The 25411-nt window shown below is 39.8% G+C and overlaps 1 protein-coding gene across 1 annotated transcript in view; it reads left to right on the forward strand.

Annotated features, from left to right (window-relative positions):
- cacna1bb (calcium channel, voltage-dependent, N type, alpha 1B subunit, b) overlaps positions 1 to 25411 on the forward strand; it is a gene marked incomplete at both ends in the record, with an annotated part of 175415 nt that overhangs the window by 35159 nt on the left and 114845 nt on the right. The window contains 2 exons of the mRNA XM_083930413.1: positions 18971 to 19062; positions 20137 to 20289. Coding sequence (XP_083786539.1) covers positions 18971 to 19062; positions 20137 to 20289 — 245 coding nt within the window. The remainder of the gene's footprint in view (positions 1 to 18970; positions 19063 to 20136; positions 20290 to 25411) is intronic.

Here is a 25411-nt window from a genome sequence, read left to right on the forward strand (position 1 = left end):
AATTATATTGTATTTTAAATTAGTGTAATTGTACACATTCTTATTATTTTTGGTTATTTAAAAAAATATTTTTTTTGGAGGTGTCGTTTGAAATCGTGCTTGAGGAATGAGACCTATTTAGGGCTGGCGTTCAAAAATTTGCGATATATTCATACCATGACTTTGATACCGGTTCCTGAACAATTTTTGCTCCTTGGTATTTTTTACATTTCATCAACATATACCTCCACCGTGGAACCCCCACTGTTCAAAAAGGCAGCAAACCTTCAACAATAAAGTTTGTGACTTCCCTGTGGCACTCATCTTCTTTTTTCCTTCGTACATTTTCCCTTTTCTGCCATTGTGAACGGATTACCTGTTGTACGGTAGTTTAATTGGCCTTAAACAAGCATGTAGCCTACTGCTTAAAGTTAGCCGTATTCTAATGTTTGCATTAACTTTCATTTTCCTGTTGAAGTCGTTGAATAGTTTTGGAGGAAGACGCAGCCTTCTTCTTGCAGTCGACTATGTATTCCGTGCATTGTCAAGTGCTCCATTAGATTTGTAATGTTGCCGGTTTTGGCACTCATTACTTTGTTGCAAATACTGCAGGCTGCTGGCATTGAGCCAGATGAAATGCAGCCACACTGCACACACTGCACAAAACAATGTAAGCATAAAAACAGGAATATAAAACAACAAATAAGTTGACAAAACATGCACGTACAAACTAGTGTTCTAATGTGAACAATGAACTTTCAGTCTTCAGTACTGTTTAATTGCATAGGAATGACTGTATTTTTAGGTGAGAGCATATGTATGTGTTTGCTCTGGAGGATGTAATAAATATGAGGTGAATTTTTATTGTTCGGTGCTGCTGAAATGAGTAAACAAGTCATGGCGTAAGGTCATTTACCTTCAGCTTTTACATTATTTTACCAACAGCTGGCATGGAGGACACACAATTAAACAAGCGGTCAAAATCAGATGGTAGGATGAGAGTAAAATGTCCTCTTGACTACTGTGATGGTTCTTTCTTTATATTCTTTGAAATAATACATCATCTATGCATATTTCTCATTAAAACAGAAATAAGATTTCCAGAATTCTTGTTCTCACATCATACATTCCAACAGTTGATGGAGAAAATAATGATCTACTCCATCCAGGGGGGATTGTTAATATGCAGCAGTCCCAGAACAGTGAGCTGGCTGTTGATGAAATCAATAATTCAGTGATTTAACTATTTAACAAGAAACGTTAGCGGTCACTTTTCTGCATGTGAAGAAAAAAGAAAAAACACACAGTTTAAAATATGGTCTTGTCCTTCTTGCACTGAATAATAAATGTTTGTTATAATAAAGAGCCTGAAGACATGAAATCAGCAGCCCAAAGCATGCAAATGGATTTGACACGGACTCAAAAGACGACTCACTGTTTGTTGTGGGAGATGTTACTGTGAGTGAGTGATGAAGTTAACAGTTTAGCTGTTAACATCGACACAAATAGATGTGAGTTATTTAGTTAATGCTGGTAAAGTGGAGTGCTGTGAAGTAAGGAGTAGGCTGGGCCTGGATTCATGTGCACAGATGACTTGAATGTTTGCCTCGTCTTTAAGATCTTCTTTTATTAATTGGAGGGGAGACTTTTGTCATGAAATGTGTTCTGCTTTTATGAGCATCACAGACAATATGATATTATACAGAAAATGTTGGTTGTTTATTCATGCAAAGTATTCATCATTCTGTTACTCGCGAACATATTTTATATCTGCTGTGCTTTGCTTTGATGTGCTGATTATGTTTGCTTAAAAATGTAATTTGTCAACAGAGAGTAAATTGATTAGCATAGATTGGATCCTGTGTCGCCCATAAAAACCCCGGCCGCCTGCAGCACAGCAGATTCGCTCGCTCCACTTAATTCTCTTTTCGGAGTCAGATCCCATTGAGACTGAGTTCGTCCTACGTCTGGTTACCAGGAAACATGCATTTCTGAGGCCCTCTGGTAACTGTGCAAACAAAGCTGATCAGTAACTGAACCTCCGAGCTGTGAATGTTCAGAGATGAGATCCCATATGAAAACTGGCCTTCACTGACCTTAAACATAAGGTCACTCCTGTCTAATGCATTCTTCATTAATGAATTGATTGCTGTTTATAAGTAATCAGTGAGACTTTCAGCATTCACTGAAATGTGGCTTAAAAATAACAATTGCTGAACTCCAGTAGTGCTTTTATGTAATTTAGGCTATTGGAGAGGAAATGTACAAGATCTGTATTGCTGCTCATGCTATGCTAATGAAAATTTGATGAAGTTAGTGTCTGTCCATCTATCCTTTCCCTGTTCCTTCCACATCCATTGGGCCTGTATTTGAAACAACCTTATCTCTTTTTTGCACTGGCAAAATATGTTTTGGTGAAAGCATATGGCAACCTGGATTATGCATGTTCATGTTACTAGTGCGGTGCCGGTTGAAAACGTGCATGTGCTGAACTGCTTGTCCTCCAGTATTACTGCTGCAACTTAATCAAGAACTGCTCATTAAAACAATTTCACACTCAACAGTGCTCTTCCTTGGGTCCTGAGTAATACACCTGCCATGACATAGTTATCCGTCCCTTAGCAATCCTGGAGTACACGCCTCATTTGTTAACAGCTAGCTATTTGGGACCAGGCTATTTCTGGGAACAAAAGCATTCAGTGTAGCAGTTAATCGGGGTCCACCCTAAATACACTACACTATAATAATAACTATGTCCCGCAGGCAATATTGCTTTTCTTAGGATGGCAAAGACCAACCCACCCTACTTTGATTGGCTTACCCTGATGTTCTTACTCTAACAATAACCAGTCTCACTCCTACTGCCTCAACCCAACTAAACCAACCAACCAACCAGGTCAACTAGCCAATGAGAGGCACAATAGGGCAGCTTATGGCTTGCCTAAAAGCAGAATTGGTGTCATAGATTACAAGCTCCCACTCAACACTGCATTTCCTTGGGTCCTCAGAAATACACCTGCCAAGTGTGAAGTCAATCTCGGTTGTCGAGAAAAGGACAGACAAACATACGTTCTGTGCACATTTTTAATGTGGTATTCCCTCAATATTTGTACACAACAGCAGGCATGTGTTTAAGGTTAGGGAACAATCTCATGGTGTCAGTGGGGCATGAACTGGCTAACTGTGTTGAAGGGAAATGTGTATGCCCAAAAGACAGGATTGCAAAAGAAAGGAGTAGTCCTGCATTCATGTTCAGAAGCCTTTAACTTTTAAACTGAAGTGTCTGTAATTAGATTATTGCCTGCCAGGCATGTGTTCCTATTAGTTCTGCTCAAAATGAACATGCTCACATGTGCAGAGAGGCCAGATATTCGAAACACAGCACACGTATATATTATCTCAGTTTGTGAGTCATTCTTCCTCTCTTAGTGCAGGGCTGCCCATAGTGCCCGAGGTTGTGGCCTCTCCTCAAACTGCATTTTTATTGGAATTGTTTTCTTCACGGTGGGCGCCGCTTTATTTAAACATCCGTTGAAATAAACAGCAGTTAGTTGGTGCTGTTTATAGCATCTGTGCTGTGAATTAGATGTGGTTAATTGTCTGTCATGTTTGGTCAAACACCATCACTATACATTAAAATATTTTAGCCAATCAAACACTTTTTTATTTCAGTAGTGCTACAGAAACCACATTAATAAAATACTCTCCCTTTTTAACTTAGACATTTTACATACTTCAACATTTTCACGTTGTGCTAGTTGCTACTTGCTCTCATGTTCAAACAATCTGTCATTTGTTTTTAAAGTGTTTGCACCCAGCTGTTCTGCTAAAAACATGAATAATGTATGGCATAATTGTTCTAATTAATATTGTCACACTCAGTAGCCTTGCCAGCTGTGTGACTAAAGAACCCAAATATTTACAATTACTATTTTCATTGTTTTTAATGAGCTTTAATCCCCTGTTACCTCAAAACCATTTTCTTGATTGATCTTAATGAGATATTAATTGTGTATGACTGTTATTATGACGGGACATCATTTTTAGGAATAAACAGTCCTGGTGCTCTTGTCAAAATGCTGTCGTTTAGTGCAAATGTATGAAGAAAGAGTCTGTGAATCTGTTTTTCAGCAGTGTCTGACAGTGATCCAAATTCAGCAAGAAGTGGCTGCACATTAGGGAGCTTTTCTTCCAAGCAAGACAGATCTCCCCACTGATTAGACTTCTGTGAGCGACAGCTTGGCTGTTAGCATGTCGGCCGGCCTGGAGTTTCTTTTCACCACCAAAGGAACAAAAATCTGTGACAAAGACATAAGAATAAAGGACGGTTTGTTCACATGGAGGTGGTGAGAATGAGAGATGGTGTGCTGTAAACATTTTAGCTAACGCTGTTACAATCTGAGGATGCAGCATGGAGATTTAATGTCTTGGTCAGTGATATTTGGCTGAGACGGATGATGATTAACAACAAGTTCTAATCCCGACTCATCGTGTACAGCCGTTGTGTCAGGACCCTTTGGCATCACTTGTCAAAGCACTGGGTTGCCCTGCAAGTCCACTGCAGTTGATGTTTATAACACAAGCAACACATGGTTATTGTTGTAAATTCAGACAAAACTACGTGGTTAGGTTTAGGGTTTAGGTTAGGGAAAAATTTCCGGGGGTGCATGCGAAATAAATGAGGCACAAACCACGGTCTCCTGTGTTTGCGTGATCCATCCACCACTCCCATCGATTTTTCTGTGGATGAGTTTACAGTTCAAACCGTCCGTCTTAAGGGTGCCTTGAACGTCGGTATCAAAGGCTGAGAGCTGTGAGTGAACAGGCTGTGAGACCATTGTAATGAAACTTGGGTCAATGAGGCCTCTGCAAACAAATGAGGTTGGAAAACGTGATTCCAAATATATTGCAATGAATGTAGCATAACTTCATAACTCTCAGAAAACAAAGTATCTAAGTCACAGCACAATCAGATTATATGACAACAGATAGAAAGCCTTTCACTGTAATCACAGAGCCTTTCATTTCTACATGTATTCTTTCTATAGTAGGCACTATGCAGTCAGTAGGGTCATGGTTAGAATCAGACTAATATCTATTCTGCCTTGAAACCTACTCTCTCATGTTTTATGATTTCCATGCATTCCCATGGTTATAAACATAACTGGATCCACATATGGTGTGATTCAAATACTTAAGCAAATATTGGCTTGCAATTGAATTATTATTAAATGTCAGTCGATCAGGCTGCAGGGAGATTTGATAGCTGAGTGACTGAATGAAAAATGGTTTATTGCTGTTAATCAAGAGAAAGACCCGGGTTTAATTAACCTCTAAATCCCCACTCACCCACCAGTGAGTCAGCCATTAAAAACTAGTATTCCAATTTGATGGAACAGCGCAGCCATAAAAATGCACAAAAAATATATTGATGTATGATATGTCTGTAGCATCGGTGCTTCTCATTACAATGTTACTACTTATACCTAAAAAAAGAAAAAGTAATGCACAATTTAATTTCTATATAACCCCTGTTATTGTGAGCCAGGACATGCGGGGCTACCTCTGAGGACAAAGTCAGGTGACGTAGCGATAAGGAGCAACAAAGGGGATGTATTTTGAATATTTTTAGAACACTGTAGCTGTCCCTTCAACCATCCCTAAAGTCTGGGTCAGAAAGGTGGATGGATCAGGGTGGATGGATGGGTAGAAAAACACAGGACTGTTCCCCAGGAGACTGCTGTTTGAACTGTTGTATGGATGAGGATACACGGGCACATTCTGTCAGAGTTCACAATACCTTTACTGCCTGGCTGTATATTAATATAGCTCTTTATTAGTCTTGTGTGTGTTTGTGTAAGTTGTTCTTTCTCTATGTTGTTCTTTATCAGCCTTTTTTTGGTAAGCACCCGTCTAAAGCTTTTCCTATTTTAGATGTACTGTACTTCCATAATGTACTGACAGAAGAGGGTCACATGGAAAACATTGTTTTATATGAAGGACCAGATTCATCAAACCCCCCCAGGCTACAATACGAGTGACGTAGCTCATGCTCTATACAATGAGAGTCTGCCCATGCAATGGATGTGTGCCATAATGTCACGTCCATGCAGCTCTCCAGAAAGGATTCTTCTGGAGGTTGGGGTTGATTGCATTCCCACACATAAATCACAGCACATCTTGTCAGGATGTCTCCTTGGGGGGAAGTGTCCTCTAACAATAACGCTCATAACAGTAAAGTGGCTGGATTACTGTATATACACGCAGTACTCTTGTTACGCTACTGTTAGGCTTGTCTAATATTTGTGTCCTTTGAAATGTACAGTAAATCCGTTGTCTCATTTGTGCATCTGCTTCCTGTTTGGATTCATGTGTGCTGATGGGTTATCTGGTCTGCAGTCTTTTTATTGGAACACCTGGATTGTATGTGTTCTAAGGTTTCCAAACACAATCAGATCTCGTGGGACAGCAGAGTAAAGTGGGACTAAAGCTGTGTCCCAGTTCCATACTAACCCCACGTAGAATGGACTTTATGCAAATGTTGAGTGTTCTGTTTTTGTAGTTAGGGTACAAAAAAAATCAGTTTAGTTTGCTGTGTTTTGCTAAAAAGAAATGATTTGAGATTTCCAGTGACAGACATCAAATTGACCATTGAAATTTGACTGCATAAAGACAAAGCATAAAGACAAAGACTTTATTTTTTGTTTCCTGAGACATTCCAGGAGCTGTCAATTTGTTTTTCATATTTAAACAGCTCATATTTCTCTTGTACATTGCATTAGTGTCCATCAAGAGCATTTCATATTCACGATGACATCTTGGAGTACACTTAAAGCGACTATAATTCACATTTTTGTCATAACAATGCACAAAATGACAATGTGGTTGTGGTTTCTTGTAGTGATGAACCTACAGAGAATTATCACCTGAATCTGCAGCTCCCCCCAGCTTAACGGAGATTGAGAGCAAGTCTCAGCTCATTCTTTAGCTGCCAGGCCTTCAACTTTACTGTCTCATAGCACTATTCATGTTGAGTTCACAACTTATTTCTGCTGCCCTCAAGTGCCCCAAAAAAGGCAACCTGTTCTCCATCCAAACTCGTCAAATACAGCAGCTTGGTCAATGGCCCTAAGCGTCTGATGGCGACGCACAAGGCACCCTTTAGCGTCCTTATGAGGCTTCGGCCGTGGCACTGAGAGATGGTGTAGTGTAGCGCCGTCCTGACCAATCATCCGTATGTGAAAAGTTGTTAGTGAAAGTGTGTTAATTAGTGTTGAAAACTCCACATGGTACCTTTTTTTACTTTGTCACTTTTACAGTATGAATATATTAAAGTCGTGCCTAGAATTAGGTTGTAGAACACGTTGATGGAGAAAAGAAAATTCTTCTCCAGACTTGGAAAACATCGGAAATACTTTAATTCCAGCATTGGCTAAATTATTTATTTGTGCCCCTGGCAGTGAAAGTTCCAGCCCTTAAAAATGTGATTATTTTTAGGAAAAAATTCCGTACCAGATTCATACCAATATGAGCACTATCTCTCACTATCACAGAGCCTCTTAATGAGATCTTCATGGTTCCAGTCAGTTAGTAACCCGAGTCCAAATCATTCAGTCTATTATCACAGGAGAGAAATATTCTTTTTGAGGCTGAGAGAATTGAAACTGTGGAATCCAGGAAAAATGAAAGGCATTGCTGCTCACAGAGGCTCGGTAATTGGTGAAGCCTCATGCTGCTGCTAGTGTTGGTATTGTCTCTCTATCTGGATCAAACACATTTTGGATTCAGGTCTTATCATCCTCAGGTTTAATTTGACTGGGTCAGACTGTCCTTGGATCAGATTTCCTTTTCTAAAAATGTTCTTGTCTGGTGGATTTTCCATGTTTGAATCAGACCTTTAGTCTTTGTGTACTCTTCACTGTGAAAATGATGTGTTCTTGGAATATTAGAAGAATTTGCATGCAGCAAAAGTTTGGGACACAACTTATGTTTGTTTTGAGTAGGTCAGCGTGCAGAAAATCATTATGCAGTTGTTTTACAGTAGAATGAATCATTGCAAATGTGTTTTCTGTGGTTACTAATCACTAGGTGAGGCTCACGTTAGGTGGCTACTCGGTGGCATGCATAAACTCTCAAAGGGTTCCTCTCTGTGCACACCTGCGACACAAATTTCTCTCTCCCCCTCGCTTTTCTCTTTGACATTACTCACTTCAGGCAACTACAGGTTGTGTGAAAATAAAACCATGGGTAACTAATCTGGCCGTGGCACTGATGAGCAACCTGTGTGATATGTTTAAGCAACTTGTGATTCATTGCTGGGTTTAATTAACAGTCAGAAGGAGGAGAAGGAGGGAACAGGAGATTGGACATTAAAGGGGTAACACCCACTCTCTTGCTGTGTTGTTTGTGTTTACTGAGGCTAAACTGTGACGCACATCTCAGACCTCCACCTGAGCAATGCACGAATTGGTCCGATACTCAAATGAAACAGGAAAGAGTCAAACCATAGACTACATAAAGAAAGATGACATTATCTTCACCTTCTCCCACTGAACAGAAATTAAGCCAAAATACCCTGGATACAGGCACTGATATCTTGCAATAGGCCCTCATTTATAGAGGTGCCAGCCAAATGGCTGTCATAGTTATAATGGCAGTAAAGCAGGAAGTCAGGTGGCATAGTAAAAAGAGCAACACGGTCAGTGTAAAACAACAACAGGACTGTCACCCAGGAGACCGCTGTCCATGTCTCACGTGAAACCGAACGTTAAGGTTGACTTATTTGACCTTAGGTACGTAACTATGTAAAATACTTACGTATGTAACTGAAGTTACATAATCAATTACTTTTTACCCAGAACACAATGTTTTCCTCAACCTAACCAACTAGTTTTGTTGCCTTAACTAAACCACACTGTGACGTTTCACAACAATAACCACATGATTAAGACTGTGACTGTTACATTTAGGTATGACGACGAGTCAATCTGCTGCCACAGGTAGGGGCAATAATTCAGAACTCTCTGAATTACCCTTTAGTTTGAATTACCATTTACTCTGAATTACCTCTAATACGACTCTGTGGGTCGTATTAGAGGGGAGGAACAATCAACCTATGTGATCCTATGGGTTGGAGAAGTTGATTTTTCCCCCCTGGGTGATATATGAGGTTTTGTCAATAATTACTGCTCCTTTCAATAATTAGTAAAGTCATGTTGGTTTAATTTTGTAATTTTCTGCTGTAGTTTGAACTTAGAACAAAATCACCCACTTCAAGATCTGACACAGTTTACTGAAACAATATCGAAATTGTTTATTTCATTCAGTTATGTTGGATGTAAAGGAAATAACGGTTGCCAGGCCTGAGCTGGAAATCAGAGCTATGTTACATCCTTGCCTGAGGATATGAGCCAGCTTGAATTTTTCAGTCCCCTGCCTTTGACTTGTTTATGAGTCTAATAAGGAAGAAGCCTGCACGTGTGTATGTATGTGTGTGTGTGCAGTGTTAATTTAGAGCCACAGCACTACAACAGAAGCCATGTTTGACGCCAAGCAGCTCTGGCAGGCCCGATGAGTTCATGAGTACCCCCTTCTGTCCTCATGTGCATTGTGGGAAATGCTTGCTCTCCTGACTCTGTCACAGCTGTCCACTCACATCATATAACGTCATGGCGATGCGGCCCACCACCATTCACACACATGCACATGTGCGCATTCCACTTTTGTTCACACACATACTGATGCGCGTCTCATGATTGGTTTCCTCATTTCCTATTAGATGAGATGGTAGAAACGATCGGTCTAATTGGCAAAACATGGTCTGTGTCTAATGATGAGGTCTGTTTCCTACATTGTGTGTAGTCTGTATGTGTGTCTGCCTGTACATCCACACACTCAGAATAGTCATTTCAGAGATCATTTTGACTTGTTTATACAGGGCGGTTTCAGTTCTGAGACTGACACTGTTCGCATACAGTATATTGTGATATAGTACATTTTCTGGAAATTGATTTTAGAGACAGTTATACACAGATGTGAATGTTTTCTAATTTGCCACTCAACAAACAGCAATAGCCTAAATCAACCAGAGATGTTAAAGGAATATAAACCATGGCATAGATTGTGTATCAAAATCATCTAATGATATTTTTGGCAGATCACCCAGCTCTAAACGATCGAGAGCAAATCTCATTAAAATCTCCCCAGTAATTTAAAAACGATACCTAGACTCAGAACAGTTACAACTCAGTTTTATAGATCTTTTCTGGAATCAGTTTAACATTTTGTCATGATCTGAGAGTGGTGAACACCTGCTCTAAAATAACAGGGGTGTCCCAGCTCAGCCCCCCGTACAACAGACACCAGGTCAGAGAGGCCACCTTGGCTGACCCATCCAACCCTTTGCACCAGAACTACAACCTTCGGCCCTCTGGGCGGAGAATTACAGTTGGGTCCCACGGCTCCAGGATGTCCAGAGCTCAAAGCTCCTTTATTCTTAAGGCAATAACTGCTATCAAGCATGAACTGTAGTCCACTTGTTTTATTGTTGTACTTTAGATGTTCTACTACTTGCACTTTGTTTATATATTGCACTTTGCAAACGTGATGTTGATAGTGTGTTTCGTGTTGTATGTACAGTATGTTTCATCCATGTTTTCTGTGTTTTCTGCTGCACCTGAATTGCCTTCTGAGGACAATAATCTGAGGGCGATTTAAGATAAAATACCTCTGGGGCATTAAAAAAGAATAGCATGGACGAAAGAGAAATAACTAACTTGACCTTTTGTGCTTTACATCATATTTAATATATGTATGTAAAAGAGCTTGGCCTGGATGGGTCTATAACACTGGATCTGGAAATGGTTGTTAGAGACCCCATCTCTTTCACTACAAAGATAATGGCCAAGAGCTTATTTGAAATGGCCTGTGTTGGTATTACAGCTGGGTGGGTGGTGGTGCTGGAGTGTGTGTGGATAAGGCACCCATTTTGGAAAATTTTGTCCCCCTGACCATAATACCTGATGACTGACCTGCATCCTCTGGGGAGCATGGATGTCCACACCAGTCTGGTTAGTAGTAGAACAGATGGAGATCAATAACATTTGACATCATGTTGATAATCCAATAGCCAAGGACAGATATGCATCAGGTAGATGGATATTGTTGTCTTCCCTGTACTAGCTAACCAGAGCAACAGGAGGTAAACGGTATACAGTTTGACGTGATAGTGTTTGTTCAACTCTATGGATGGGTTCTGTCATAGTATCCTTACATATAGACCTAAAATGGTGTCTTTGTTTCTCTGTCCCCCCCCCCCTCTAGTGGCACCCCCTCCCACTGTCATCTGCTATATAGACTGGCATATACCCCTGAGCTGACATGACAGACAGGAAGGTAGACACACTTAATACAGCAGCACCAACTGGACAGGCAGATATTAAATTAAAGTATTCACCAGTTGGTTCTGTCCAAATGTGAGGCAGGCAGGCATGCAGAGAGACAGACACACAGACAAATAGTCTGTGACCCGCTGGTAAAGTAATGTTCAGGCGCTTTTCAGTCAGGTTTTCAGCACCTTGTTCTCCTGTCTGTCCTCTGGGAGCTTCTGTCTCCTCTTACCGGGATGTGTGAAGAACTCAATCACAGCCCCCGGCCCCCAGCTGTGTAGGGTCGCAGTAATTAAACTACATCACTCAGCCTCACGAGAAGGGCGTGTTTCTCCATTTGCCTCTTTTTTCACAGCTACATCTTTTCACCTCTGTGTTTTTCCATTGTGACTGTCACTTTTTTTAAAGGAATAATTCAACATTTGGGGATATGTCTTTGGCTCTTTTAAAGGAGCAGTGTGTAGGATTATGGTGTCTCTATTGGCAGAAATATAATTTAATTTTCATAATTATGTTTCATTAGTGTGATTAGAGTGTAATCACCTGAAACTAAGAATTGGTGTGTTTTTGATAGAATGAGCCTTCATATCAACATAGGGAGCAGGTCACAATGTTGGCTCGGGACAAACCAAACACTGGCTCTAGAAAGGCCCTTTCACATTTTTACATCACCTTATCACCCTATATTCTTTTTTCTTAAAATGTAAATATAAATGCCTCTGAAAGGGGTAAAACAGTAGTATGGCAACAGCATGGCAGCTATCACTGTAGTAGTGATGGACAAATGAATCCTCATGAAGCTATAAGAAGCATTGTCTGTATTTTCTCAGCCTGCTGGATGGCCCTCTCCTTTCAAAATAGGGTTGAAAGCACATTGGATTACCATTCATTGAGCCTTTTTCTTTAAACCAAGAGTTTGATCCAGTGGGCTCAGAAAATAAAGAAACGGTTCATGAAGCCTCATTTGCCCATCACATCTGTACTCTTAACTGTATTACTAGGACATATTTCACAGTACAGAGTAGAGCTGGACCAAGTATTTGACTTTTCCAATTGTAATGCTGAGCTAAGCTACCTAGCTGCTGGCTGCAGCATTAAATGTATCATACAGACATTAGAGTGCTATCAATCTTCTCATCTCACTCTAGCAAGAAACACAATATGAGCATTTCCCTAAATGGCAACAATTTTCCCATAGTTGAATTAATTAATTCATTATTATTAAGAGAGAAATTATCAATTGTTAATTAATTATTATTATTAATTATTAATTAATTTTCAAGCTCAAAAACAAGCTGAAACAAACAGCCCTGTCTTTGCCTTCAAAGGTTATGGCTAACCTATTAACAGACAGTTGCCTATTTACACATCCTGTCGCAACATAAGAGTAGTGCTGTATTCAAACAGTAGGCCTCATGCAGAAAAATTCTCTAAATGTCTCTTCCTTTTCTGTTAAGGGTAAAAAATAAGAGAAGCTAACTCTAGATTCACCAAACTTTCTTACCACCCAAATCTGCTTTTACCAGGGTGCCCAGAATGGTGTAAGGCAATTGCCACCCAGAATGAGAGGGTTTATTATTTCCACACATTCACAGTCCAGTACTGTGTATATATATATATATATATATATATACATATATATATATATATATACAGTATATGCTATGTGTTAAGTTATGTTATTTTTACAGAAAATGTGCTATATCGTGATATATATCGTTATCGGCATATGAAATGACCTATATCGTGATATGAGGTCTTGATCATATCGCCCTGCCCTAGTAACGCCCGCTTAATACTATATAAGGGCAGGTGTTGTGCCATGTGCAAATTCTATAAAACATGCCCAAGAACTGGAAAGATGTCAAAAAAGATAAGAATCCCAGAAACCAATGGATACTAGCAATATAAGAACAAATTGTGGATCTGAGCAAAATTAGGAGAACATGTGTTTGCACTGTATATTGCTTCTTGCATGAGGCCCATTGTCTCCTGGTGAGCATGTCAGCCATTGTGTTCAGTCATTGGCCACTTTACACTTCCATTCATGTTAATGAGAGCTCATACATGGAGGGAAATGTTATTCAGTTGTAAAAGCATTTACCAGGGAGTGAACTTTATTATCAGTAACACATTTTAATTCAGTCACATATTTTTTGCATGAACAAAAATTAATAGGCAACTAAATGAAGTGATCTTTCTCTTCTTTCTTTTAAAGTGTGAATCACTCGTGTCTCTGTCTTATTCTGTAATTGTTTCTACAAGGTTAAATTAGCTCAGTTTCTATTTTTGTTCAAGCGAGAGATTCTGTGAATCACAGAATCTGGATATATATTTGATGAACCACACAGGAAATGGGTATTTCATTGTGTATATGTGAATTTGTATCATGTCTTTTTTTGCTTTGTATGAATATGTGTAATTTTAAATGTTTTTATTTTACTAGTCCAACCTTGAAGTTGAGCAAAAAGCCACCTGCTCAAACACACTTTAAAGGTTGTACCTGTGTGTGATAAGAGGAAAGAGTCATGTGGCCCCGTGTCTGTGAGCGAGTGACAGACGATAGCATCAGCCTCCATATTTCCTGTGCTGGTGTCTGGCGCCCACATGGATGTATTGTGGCGATATTAAAACTCATAGCTTCTTCTTCAGCCTGCTCCCTGCCAGACTGTCTGTCTACACAGTCATCAAATCATCCCTTCACAGATCACACACAAACACACAGACACACATACATGTGTGCACTTAGCAGAACAAAGTGAGTTATTGATTGTGGAAGATATAAAAAGAGCACAGAGGGCTGATTCATGTTTTATATCCTGTTGTCATTCTGTGTCTTCATGTCACTGTGGCCTTAAATACAGTGAATAGACTATATCTTTCTTGCTTCTCATTTGTCCATTAACGTCATACCCAGGACACTCATTTGTTAATCAATGGTGGCATTAAAATGTAAGTTTTATAGTACGATGTACAAATCATTTGAAATCTACTGTATTGACAACTGTATTAATATATAGTGCATTGTCTGTCTGGTTTTTCAATTAACCTTTAACGTATTTTAATTGTAGGAAGATGAACAAAGCAGCATCAGCATATAGTGATTCTGAAAGACTGAGATTCATTTTCTATGTTTTGCTAGGGCCGTGCCAGATGTTGAGAATTGATAGGCGGTTTCTAGTTTCTCAGTGTTAGGGTAGTTTACTAGGCTGTCAGTGGTGGTTGCATTGGTGCCCTCTGTGTTAATTTTGTTGGTGATTCTAGGTTGTAAAGGATTACTGCATGATTGCTAGTGGGGCTGTGCCGAGTTGTGCTGAAAAAATGTATCGAGTTACTCGATTACAAAAATAAATGCCTCTATGTTAAGTTTTTCATGAATGTTAAACACATTGTTATCTACCTCATCAGTCTTTATAGTTTTGAGTAAATGTGCCAGTGGCATTTTGTACGTCGCTTGTTGTTACAGTAAACACACACACACACACACACACACACACACACACACACACACACACACACACACACACACACACACCAGGGTGTTACAGAACCAAATAGGCCTACCCCAGAGTTAATATTTTTTTCCCTCAGAATAACGCAATAATAGATTTTTACTCAAAATTATAAAGTTACTGTTATTTGACTAGTCAATGAATCCTTGATTAGAAAAAGATTCGATAGCTGCAGCCCCAGCTCTGAGCGCACTTAACGTTGATATTCAAATTCTAAATCAACATTCAAATGCTGCACAACTTTTTTCATGTCTATTCATTCTGTTTAATGCCAGTATTTCTGCACAGTTACAGATAGATTAGGCTACACTAGTTTTAGTATTTTACTATTTGTACAATTAGATTCCAGTGGTGGCTGCACGAGATTGTTTCAGACCTGTGTGATCCAAACATCGCTTCATTTATTTCATTTATAATGTGATTAGGTCATAAAATATGACAGCAGACATTCAAAGCTTCATTCCAAAACCTCAGTAGAAGCTTCGTATATTAGAAAATGGACATTCTGTACAGCCCTAATGGCTAGGGTGTTGTGTGTTTGCAGTAGTGACACAATACTGATGTAGTAGTCACAGAATGGCCAATCTTGAAAAATATTGATATGCAATGTTTTGGAAACATGTTAAGAAACTAGACGTAAAAGTTTTAGCACCATGGAGAAGGACAGCAAGAAACTTGTTCAGTGTCATAAAAGCCACACAGGACCCATCTTCATTTTCATTCATTTCAAACTTTTTTTTTTTTTTTAATTTCCGAGAAACAGCACATCAACTGTATGTACAAACACAACTGGGACGTTGTGTAAAATATAAAAAAACAGATTACAATGACTGTAGTGTATTCAATTGAACATAGGTTGCATAGAATTTCCAATTAATTCTATTCTGTTTTTATTTAAGTTTTACACAACATCCCAACTTCATCTGAATTGGGGTTGTACACAGAAAAGCAGGAAACCAGACGGAGAAGAGATTTATATATAAAGCCAACCAAGGTGAACATCTGTGGACATACAGAGATTTAGCATATATAGTACAATGGTGTAAGATTCAAAAACACTTGGACAAGACGCACAAAAACTCAGAGGTCTATGGAAAGATTTGTAAACAAAGCGACGCATCGCGATGACGTCATCAATGCGTGTGACGTGTTACAGCATAATGACGTATAGGCAGCAAGAAGCATTCGCAGAGGCCCAGGTAGTGAGAGTACAAACGGGCCTGGGCCGCAGAGGGAGAGGGAGAGGGGACAAGTACCCTAAAACACGGGGCACGGTACGGATGGACAGTGTGAGTGCGCCCTTAGACTTATCAGTGCTGACATAATGAGACTTCTCTACAGAGTTAATCACACATGACGGAGAAAAGGAGATTTAAGTGAGTTTCAACCAGAACTGGATATTCAATAAAACTGATCTGTGAACTTGGTTCAGTGGTATAGTGTTTTCATTTCTGTTCATTAGGAGGTAATCCCAGTCAGACATACTGTGTGTGATGTTTCTGTATTGCCATAGCAACCTAAGCCACATGGCTTTGTTGTCTCTGCGGTCATCATTCATTTTATATGCAAAAGAAGGCTATGTTTCTCATATGCATCTAAAAGAATCTTTGATTTAGAGCAAGTTTATGGCTCCATCATGAGTAGACTTTGGTCTTCGGGCAGCCCTGAACTGAGACCAGCTCCTCTGTGTCTGTTTCAGTATAACTGAGAGAGAAACACATATAGAGAAGGCTTAGATCTTCAGCTTCATAGAAAGAGACAAATAAAGGGTATTTCATTCTTTACAAAGCAAAGTTTCAGTCAGTGTGAATGCATGTATACATGTGCATGCTGATGTGGTGGTATTAACAGACGTCTCCTCTACACGCTATCTTGCAGTCCTCATCAATATTTCATCTTTAAGTCATCCCTCAGCTCTGATCTCTCTCTCTCTCTTTGATTATTTACTCTCACTGCTTATTCCTTAATCTAGGCTCCCTATGTGGAGCTGAAAATGATAGAACAGTATGATACATAAAATCACAATTTAGAAAAGTCACGAGAAACTTGAAAAAAGAAGTATTTGGAAATCCATCACTGTCTGAGAATTTGATGATCAACTGCAAAGCCTGCGCATGAAATATGTATATAACAATATATTCTATATTACATAGTAGGCACTTTCATCCCAGCAGACTGATTTCACCCTTAGTGATGATTCCAATAAGGCACAAATGTGCTTTATCGGTTACCATGCCAACTGGTAACCAGGGAGCGATAAGCGACCTTTCTTGTTTTCCACTCTCTCTCTCTCTCTCTCTCTCTCTCTCTCTCTCTCTCTCTCTCTCTCTCTCTCTCTCTCTCTCTCTCTCTCTCTCTCTCTCTCTCTCTCTCTCTCTCTCTCTCTCTCTCTCCTCTCTCTCTCTGTACTGAATGTCTTTCAGTCAGTCATGAGTGTATGCTTCCCTCTCTATAAAAGCTATTGCACCCTTGAGGATTTTCTGCCTGCTTTGGGACTCCCGACAGTACTTAATGGGAGGTTTAAAAAACACATCCATTTGGGATGTTATAAATAATATCATTTATACTCAAATGTGTTTTGAAAAAAATAATCATGAATCCTCTCTGGGTTTTTCGACAAGGTGAAAACTAAGTGGCATTTTTCTAATTATCAGTCTAGTTTGCCCCCAAAAACTTGAGTTCTCTGAATCCATCATTTTGTCTCCACCACTGAATTTCAAATTTGCTAGTAAGATTTCACAAAATAGGATATTGAATTGATATTGAGTGACTCTTTTTATGCAAAATGACCTTGCCCCACAGAGTGTGTCTGGAGCACACAACAGTGCAGATTAGAATGAAAATCCATTTCAGCCTTGTCAAAATGCAGGTAAGAATATTTTTTTTCAAAGCTGGTAGAAACCATAGACTGTATTAATCACGGGCGTAGTCTCCGAGACATCTTCCGTGGGTTTCTGAAGAGTCAAAATAAAACTCAAAGTGGGCGGCTCTCGGTGGCTCCGGCTGTTACCATCTTGACAGTGCCTGAACTGCCCAACTCCCAGCTAATGCAGAAATTGAGAGCGGTGAGGAGTTGGTGGTGCTGAGGTGGTATGTGCTCGCCACCTGTGACGGCACTGCAGCTGCGGTTTTTGGCACTTCTGCGTTGGCTACATTTTTCAGCCCTGGAAGTTGCTGCTTGGTAGAGGAATGTAGGAAGGTCTCCATCTTTGATTCCAGATTAGATCTATAGCATTGCTGACTTCACTTATCTTTTTCTCTTTACCTTTTACCCCCCGAAAGCACGGAGCATAAGTATTTTTTTCTTTGTGTTTCAGTGGAGCACTTAAGTTTCCCCCTCTCTGTGCGACATGTAATGAGGGCTGCCAGCTGTGTCTCAGTGGCTAGTGCGCGCACACACACACACACACACACACACACACACACACACACACACACACACACACACACACACACACACACACACACACACACACACACACACACACACACAGCATGCCGCTCCTCCACTTGTGGGTAAACGCAGATATAAACAGCACATGATGTAATCAGACACATATGATCAGCCTTAGGTGGTGTATGTTTGTGTGTGTGTGTGTGTGTGTGCGTGTGTGTGTGTTAGAGAAGGTAGGCAGCATTTGTCTTATTTCTGTTGATATACTTTTTATTCTGTTTTATATATATAAACTCCTGAAAGCCTACCTATGGACTTAATTTATGTTATCCCAGCAAACATTGCTGCTATTATTTTCTGTTCTTTTGTTATTTAACTATTTTGCCTGAATTTTTGTAAAGCGTCATTGGGTCCCCTGAATGGCACTATAAAAATGTTATTGTTGTTATTATTATTACATATATATGTCTCTTTGGGTTCTAGGGGACTGTGATTGGCATATTTTATGACATTTAATAGAAAAAACGAGATGCCAATTTATTAAAAAACCTATAATGATGGTGTATATCAATGCTACTGTGCATATTGTGCAGATATTTTAACTGTGTATGTGTGTGTGTGTGTGTGTGTGTGTGTGTGTGTGTGTGTGTGTGTGTGTGTGTGTGTGTGTGTGTGTGTGTGTGTGTGTGTGTGAACAGAATCCTGGCCAAGGTGGGTTCGGACTTTGACCTGCGAACACTGCGTGCGGTGAGAGTGCTGAGACCCCTGAAACTCGTGTCAGGAATCCCCAGTAAGTCACTGAGCATTTGAAGATATTTTCATTTCAATAACCATACTATAGACAAAGTGGCTTGTACAACGTACATCCATAACATTTCTCCATCTCTCTCCTTTTGTTATTTGCTTTGCTATATTGATATATTCTTTACTTCCTAGGATGTACGATGTAGCTGCAGATGTAAATGTTGTAAGCTAGTCTTTGACTGTCTTTGAGGATCCTGCCCTACAGACTTTTATTGAAGCACAGGGCAGCGACAGTAAAAGCTTGAATTCAACAGTTCAAGGTTCCATATTGACAACATCAGGTGACATATATGTGTCTTTCTTATTATAAAGCAGGTCAAGATACTATATGAATACTGTAAAAGTAAAGTATCAAAACGTTCAATCTACAGCAAAATGCACAGTCCATATTCAAAAACTGTGTTCTTCAAACAAGCCTCCAGGACTTCTGTACGGTTGTGATGACACAACTATATTATATAGTATATAGGTAGAAAGTGCCTCTACAGTGTCGTTACAGTCATTCCCCAGCTGCAATGATGGTGCAGAGACACAGAGCACAAATGTGGAAGATCCTGATACGCTGGCCACCTGGGAGTGGTTCTTAAAGCGACAGGCGCTAAAACAGAGTTTCAGAAAGAGAGTGACCACAGGTGTATTCAGATAGACAGTGTGAGAAAAATAATGTGTTATTTGAATATTAGAGCAAGCAAACATGTTCTAGTACTAACCCAAAATACAAGTTTGAACCTGAAAATGATTATAATATAGGACATTCAAAGGGTAATTATTGTTTAAATTCTGTGACCCGGGAGTTGTTAACATTGCTAAAATAAGTTAGATGGGGAGAAAAACACAAGCAGCCAGATGATCAGACAGTAAACGTCCATCTAAGTGATGTTGTTGTGTTCCCAGATTATTTTTGGGTGAGTTCAGTGTTATCAGAACGGATAAAAAGCATGACCAAAACAACAAAAATAACCAAGGTTTATTACATGAAACCATAATCATCCCCAGAAGTAGGCTGAGCCCTGCTAACCCTCCCCTCCCTCCCCTCTCCCCATCTCTTTCTGTCTCTCAGGTCTCCAGGTGGTGTTGAAGTCCATAATGAAAGCCATGGTTCCTCTGCTTCAGATTGGCCTGCTGCTTTTCTTCGCCATTGTCATGTTTGCCATCATCGGGGTGGAGTTTTATATGGGCAAATTCCACACCACCTGCTTCAAGATAGAGACTGGTGAGAGCAACAGCTTGGCTGTGGCGTGTGTTTGTACAACAACACTGATTTTCGACTGAGTTGATGCCAGGACAAACTTTCTCTTCTTTCAGCTGTATTCCTGTCTTTGTTACGGATGAGAATATATATTGCATACATATTTATGCAGGCGTACATAAATGATTCATAAAGCGTGTACAGCATGTACATGTGGCTGATGAGGAGCTGCACATTCACAGCGCTGCCAGGCAGTGTGCCTATATCAACGTAACAAACAAGTGCACAGCAGAATTTTTGACAGCTATTTTTCACATCTTGAGTTTGATGAATGGTATTTTCACAGTCTTCAGGTTTTGATTGATGGCTTCTGCTGTAACACAATAGGGATGCTTATGTACTCGACAGCCTCCGGATCGAATGCTACCTCCAATGGTGTTAATGACGTTGCAATTCACTGGTTCATTCCTGCATCAGAAGTGCGCGTTCGTGAGCAGCAGTAAAACCTGACGTGGCACTCCTAGCTGTGTGAGGGGGAACTGAGCATCTTCAGTGGGTGTTTTAGATATGAAAAATCACTTTTACGCCATATTGTTTCAGACTTTTGTGAACTTTAGTGTTTAATAGCATGTTTATTTGAAAAGTCCACACTTCATAACCTTAGCACAGATCTAAACTTTAGGAAACAAAAGTGTAGTAGAGTGCTTTTAAACATGTAGCAATCTTAATTTCCCCTTAAAATATAATATTCACAAACAAACCAACGTGCCCATATACCTAAATTTATCCGTTGCAGTTTTAAACATATAAACATGTGGTAAATGTTGTGAAACAGTAGCAATTTGAATAGATTTAGGCAACAAATTACTTGGGTTTAGGAAAAGATCATGGTTTGAGTTAAAATAAGTATGTTTGTTATGTAACTTCAGTAATGTACATAAGTTAGTGATGTGGTTATGCACGTAACGTAGCGTAACGTAGCATAACGTAGCGTAACGCAGCGTAACGTAGCGTAGTGTACATAGGTTAAAAGTCCTGTGTTTGTTTGACCCATCCATCCACCCCGACCTTCAAACGTGCTCTTTATACTACAGTATAGACAGAACCATAGACAGTAACAGTATTATATCACAGTATATTTATCTTAAAGTACAAGTTTGAGACTTTTGTTTCTTACTTGAATACTTTTCATGCTTCGTTATACTTTTGCTCCACTACAGTTCAGTGGGGAATAGTCTACTTTTTACTCCACTACATTGATCTGATAACTTAAGTTACTATAGTAGTTCCTTTACGCTTGTTGCAGAATAAACACACAGGCTTCACAGTGACAGTTATAAACAAATACTTCTCTATCCATTCACTGTTAAATTGCCATTTTTTTTTTGTGAACAGTCAAAAAGATTATAACAATGAAACACAAGTAGGGAAACAAGACAAAGAACCAAAAACAAACAAAAAAACACAACAATAGTAAAAGAGAAGACATACAAACACACTTAACGGGGGGGGGGGGGGGGCACACAAGAGGAAAGGAGAAGGCCCTAAAGGTCATCCATTAAGTTAGCAGGGGGCTTTTCCTTAGCACTTCGCCCTCACCCCAGTCATTCAACACACTCTGATTGCGCTGTTGACTCGAGCTGCAGATAGCTCCATGTAAATTACATCCAAAAAGGAGAGGGACCAGGACCTCACAGACAGAGAGTGTGGTGGCTTTCATTGGGTTGCAATCACTTTCCTGGCTGCAGTCAGTCCAGCAAAGATGACAGACTTTTTGACTTTAGACATATTCAGGGTTGGGAGATCATTCTGAACTAGAGAGCAAATAGTTATAGGTATTAATACATGTGTCAAATTGGATAATTTCCAACTCCCAAAACATATGATGAAAAGTGCCCTGGGCAGGAGCAATGTAGCTGTAATGGAGAGGAGCAATGTAGAAGCACTACAGGCCTACAGGAGGCACAAGAGCAAGTCTCCCAGCGCACCTGTATTTGACGTGTTGAGACAGTTGTGCTGGGATGCGAGAGAGGACCGCAGACAACGTCAGCCACTAGGGCCATGAATTACTTTTTCACATTGACTTCTACTCAAAGGGTCAATAAATATTGCCTTGCTGGCCAGATCCACATGCATTATGTGGTTACATCGGAGCTGCACTGCTGGTTACACAGTAGAGTCAAAATCCATAACGTAGTGCAAATTCCTACTGTGTACCCACTATACAGTTTATTCCGTGATCCCCTAAGGGACAGACTGTTTTTGTACGTTAGAAAAGAAATCACCCACTAACTTAGAAGATCTGTCACAGTTCAGCCATCTGATTCCAGTACTTTTCCATCTATCCCGCCTCTGCCCCGCTCAGCCTGCCAGCCACACCCTCCTCATCAGTCTCACTCTACTCACCTGTGCACACAGCTGCCCCTCATCACATGCAATCAGCCCAGTATATATTCACCAGCTCCACACTCACTGCTCTGCCATATTGTTCTTTGCCATACGAGACTCTCCAGCGGTTTCCTGCCTGACTTCTCAGTACCGACCTTGCCTGTCACAGATTTCTCTGCTTTGTCTGCCTCCTGGTAATTGCCTCAGCCTTCTGTCCCTGACCAAGATTTCCACCTCTGCCCTCCTGTTTGCCTGTCTCTGACTGCTCGCCTGGTTATATTGTTCTGCTGCCTGCTCCTCAGCGGATTGTCTGCCTGTACTGTCGTCCCCCTGGTACCGAACCCCTGTCTGGCTTGACCAAACCCCCTGCCACTGCGTTGTTGTACTGTCTGCCTGAGCTTCTGTAAACAGTTAAACTTTCTCCATTTGTTCTGTCTTTTGTGCTGCAAGTGGGTCCATACATCACCCGTTTCAAGATCTGATCGATGTAAGCTTCAATGCGATTCAAGTCCATCAAACTTAAAGCATGTCACACAACTTTGCTCCACTGCACCATGCTTTATCACATAAATGAAAATGTTTGAATAAAGCATGGTGTTCTGAAGAGGAGCTGAGCAAAGCATTTTTTAAATCTCAAACATCACATTTTAAATACTGTACATAAGCCACCAGAATTACTGGTATCGGCTGTGAAAATAAAAAGGAGGGAGAAAGATAAGCCTCCTTCCCTTTATGTGAGTTAAAGTAGCAACAAAATCCATTCCTGATTAATCACAGCCTGGTTACTATTAGTGTTATTATTATATGCAGCGTTATAGTAATTGTAGAAAACATAATCAGGCTGCTCAGCTGAAATTACCCATTGTGTAATGTGGTAATAAAAAATATAAGAAAGCTTAATTTCCCACTGCTGGTGTCAGAGTGTGAAGGCGTGACTTGAGGGTGAGGGCTGGGCCAGCTGTAAAGTGTGTGTGAGTGTGTGTACGTGTATGTCTCAACCCACCCGTGCTCGTACTGGTGCAAACAGTTGTGACAGTCTGCTAATGTACAGTACGTGTGTTATTGCGTTATTTTAGTCACAGAAACAGCAGGGTTTGATTAAGCTGAGCAGCACTGGTAACTTTCTAGATGAAAGCTGTTTTTTTCTTTTGCTTGTGTGTGTGTGTGTGTGTGCACGCTTGTGTGTATGTATGTATTCAAGTTGCTTATGTGCACAACAATTATGATAAATAAAGAAGCGGTCAGTCAGGCATGAAATCTATGATTTCAGGCTCCCTCCAACAATGTTCATTAAATATGTTTTGAAAAAGAAAATCACACACACAATTTGTGGACATTGAAAACAAGATATTTTTTCTTATCTTGGTTTGTTTGTTTGCATTGTCTGTCCCTTTACTTTAGCTCAGGTTTATTCTACATCGTGGCTTATTTTTTTGTCCTTGGCGTGGTACAGTATTTTCTTTTTTGATATTCGTCTTTTTAATTGTCTCTGCTGAGACCTTGCCTTTAGATAAATAAACATCTTTTCATGAGCCATTAATTCCAACCAACGCACAGAAGAATTGATTTGGATAATTTCCCTTGTGTACATTAATTAGATCATAAACAAACTCCACAAAGTCCAAATTAAAATCTTCTGCAGATTTATGTAAACGAGTATTTAAACTACATTCAGCTCCCCAGCGTCCCATTTCCAGCTGCATTGCTCATTGCTTTGAAATTCTGTACGAATACTCTAGACGGTTCACTACAATATTCATGCCTATTCCCATAAATCTCCTCATATGCAAGTGAAGTCATGTTAACCATTAACAACATGCCACTGGAAAGCCCAGAGCACTATGAAATATGTTCTGGATCCTAACGTTTTGCAAGAAAAAATAAGATTTTGATTTTCATCTGAAAATACCAACATCAAATAAATAAATATATATATTTATATAAATTTATAAATTTATTGAAATTTCAATTAAACTTGATTTTTTAAATGCTTGGAAAAAACGAGAATACAATATATTAATACAAAAATGATAAATTTAGACAATGGGCCATTTACATGTTTTGTAAATCAGTTAATTTCATTGTTGCACCTGGTAGGAGAAAATTGAGACCTGAGATGTCCCCATATGGTCCATGGATGCAGTCCGGCTAACGCAGCACCTGTCAGTAGGATGAAAGGGGACACATTTTACTGGAGTGACAGCAGAGGGATGTTGGCCTTGCTGTCGGGCTCTGCAAATCATCGTTAAAACTTGGCACGGCTTGTGATCGTGGCACTTTCCTTCATGAAACTCTTGGGTACACAAGGCATCTGTTATACTCAGCACATTTATTCTTTATTCTGACGCCCCATCTGCTGACATGTGCACCAGCCCATCCTTTACACAAACTCTGAGCACCCTCTATGTACTCTGGTACCTCATCCCTCTGTCACTTCGTAATCAAGCACATCTTGTCTAGCTAGGCCACATCCACACTAAGTTGACTAAAACTGAAAACACATTTTACCAATTCAGAGCAGAGTATATCTCAATCAAATCTGAAGTCATATCCTGTTTGATGAGTTTATTCATTTATGTCAAGAGTGTATTGTCAAGTACAGTGGTTCTCAACCTTTTTCGTGTCTTCGACATGGTACATATTACGTCACAGACCCTCATTTTATGTGCTTTCACTTCAGGGAACTTTCATTGTGGTTGTTAGCTATTATGATGAAGACCAGAATTCTGTAGACCCAATCATACAATACAATATTGCT

The sequence above is a fragment of the Echiichthys vipera genome (genome assembly GCF_963691815.1).
Source record: "Echiichthys vipera genome assembly, chromosome: 16".
NCBI classification, from domain to species: domain Eukaryota; kingdom Metazoa; phylum Chordata; class Actinopteri; order Perciformes; family Trachinidae; genus Echiichthys; species Echiichthys vipera.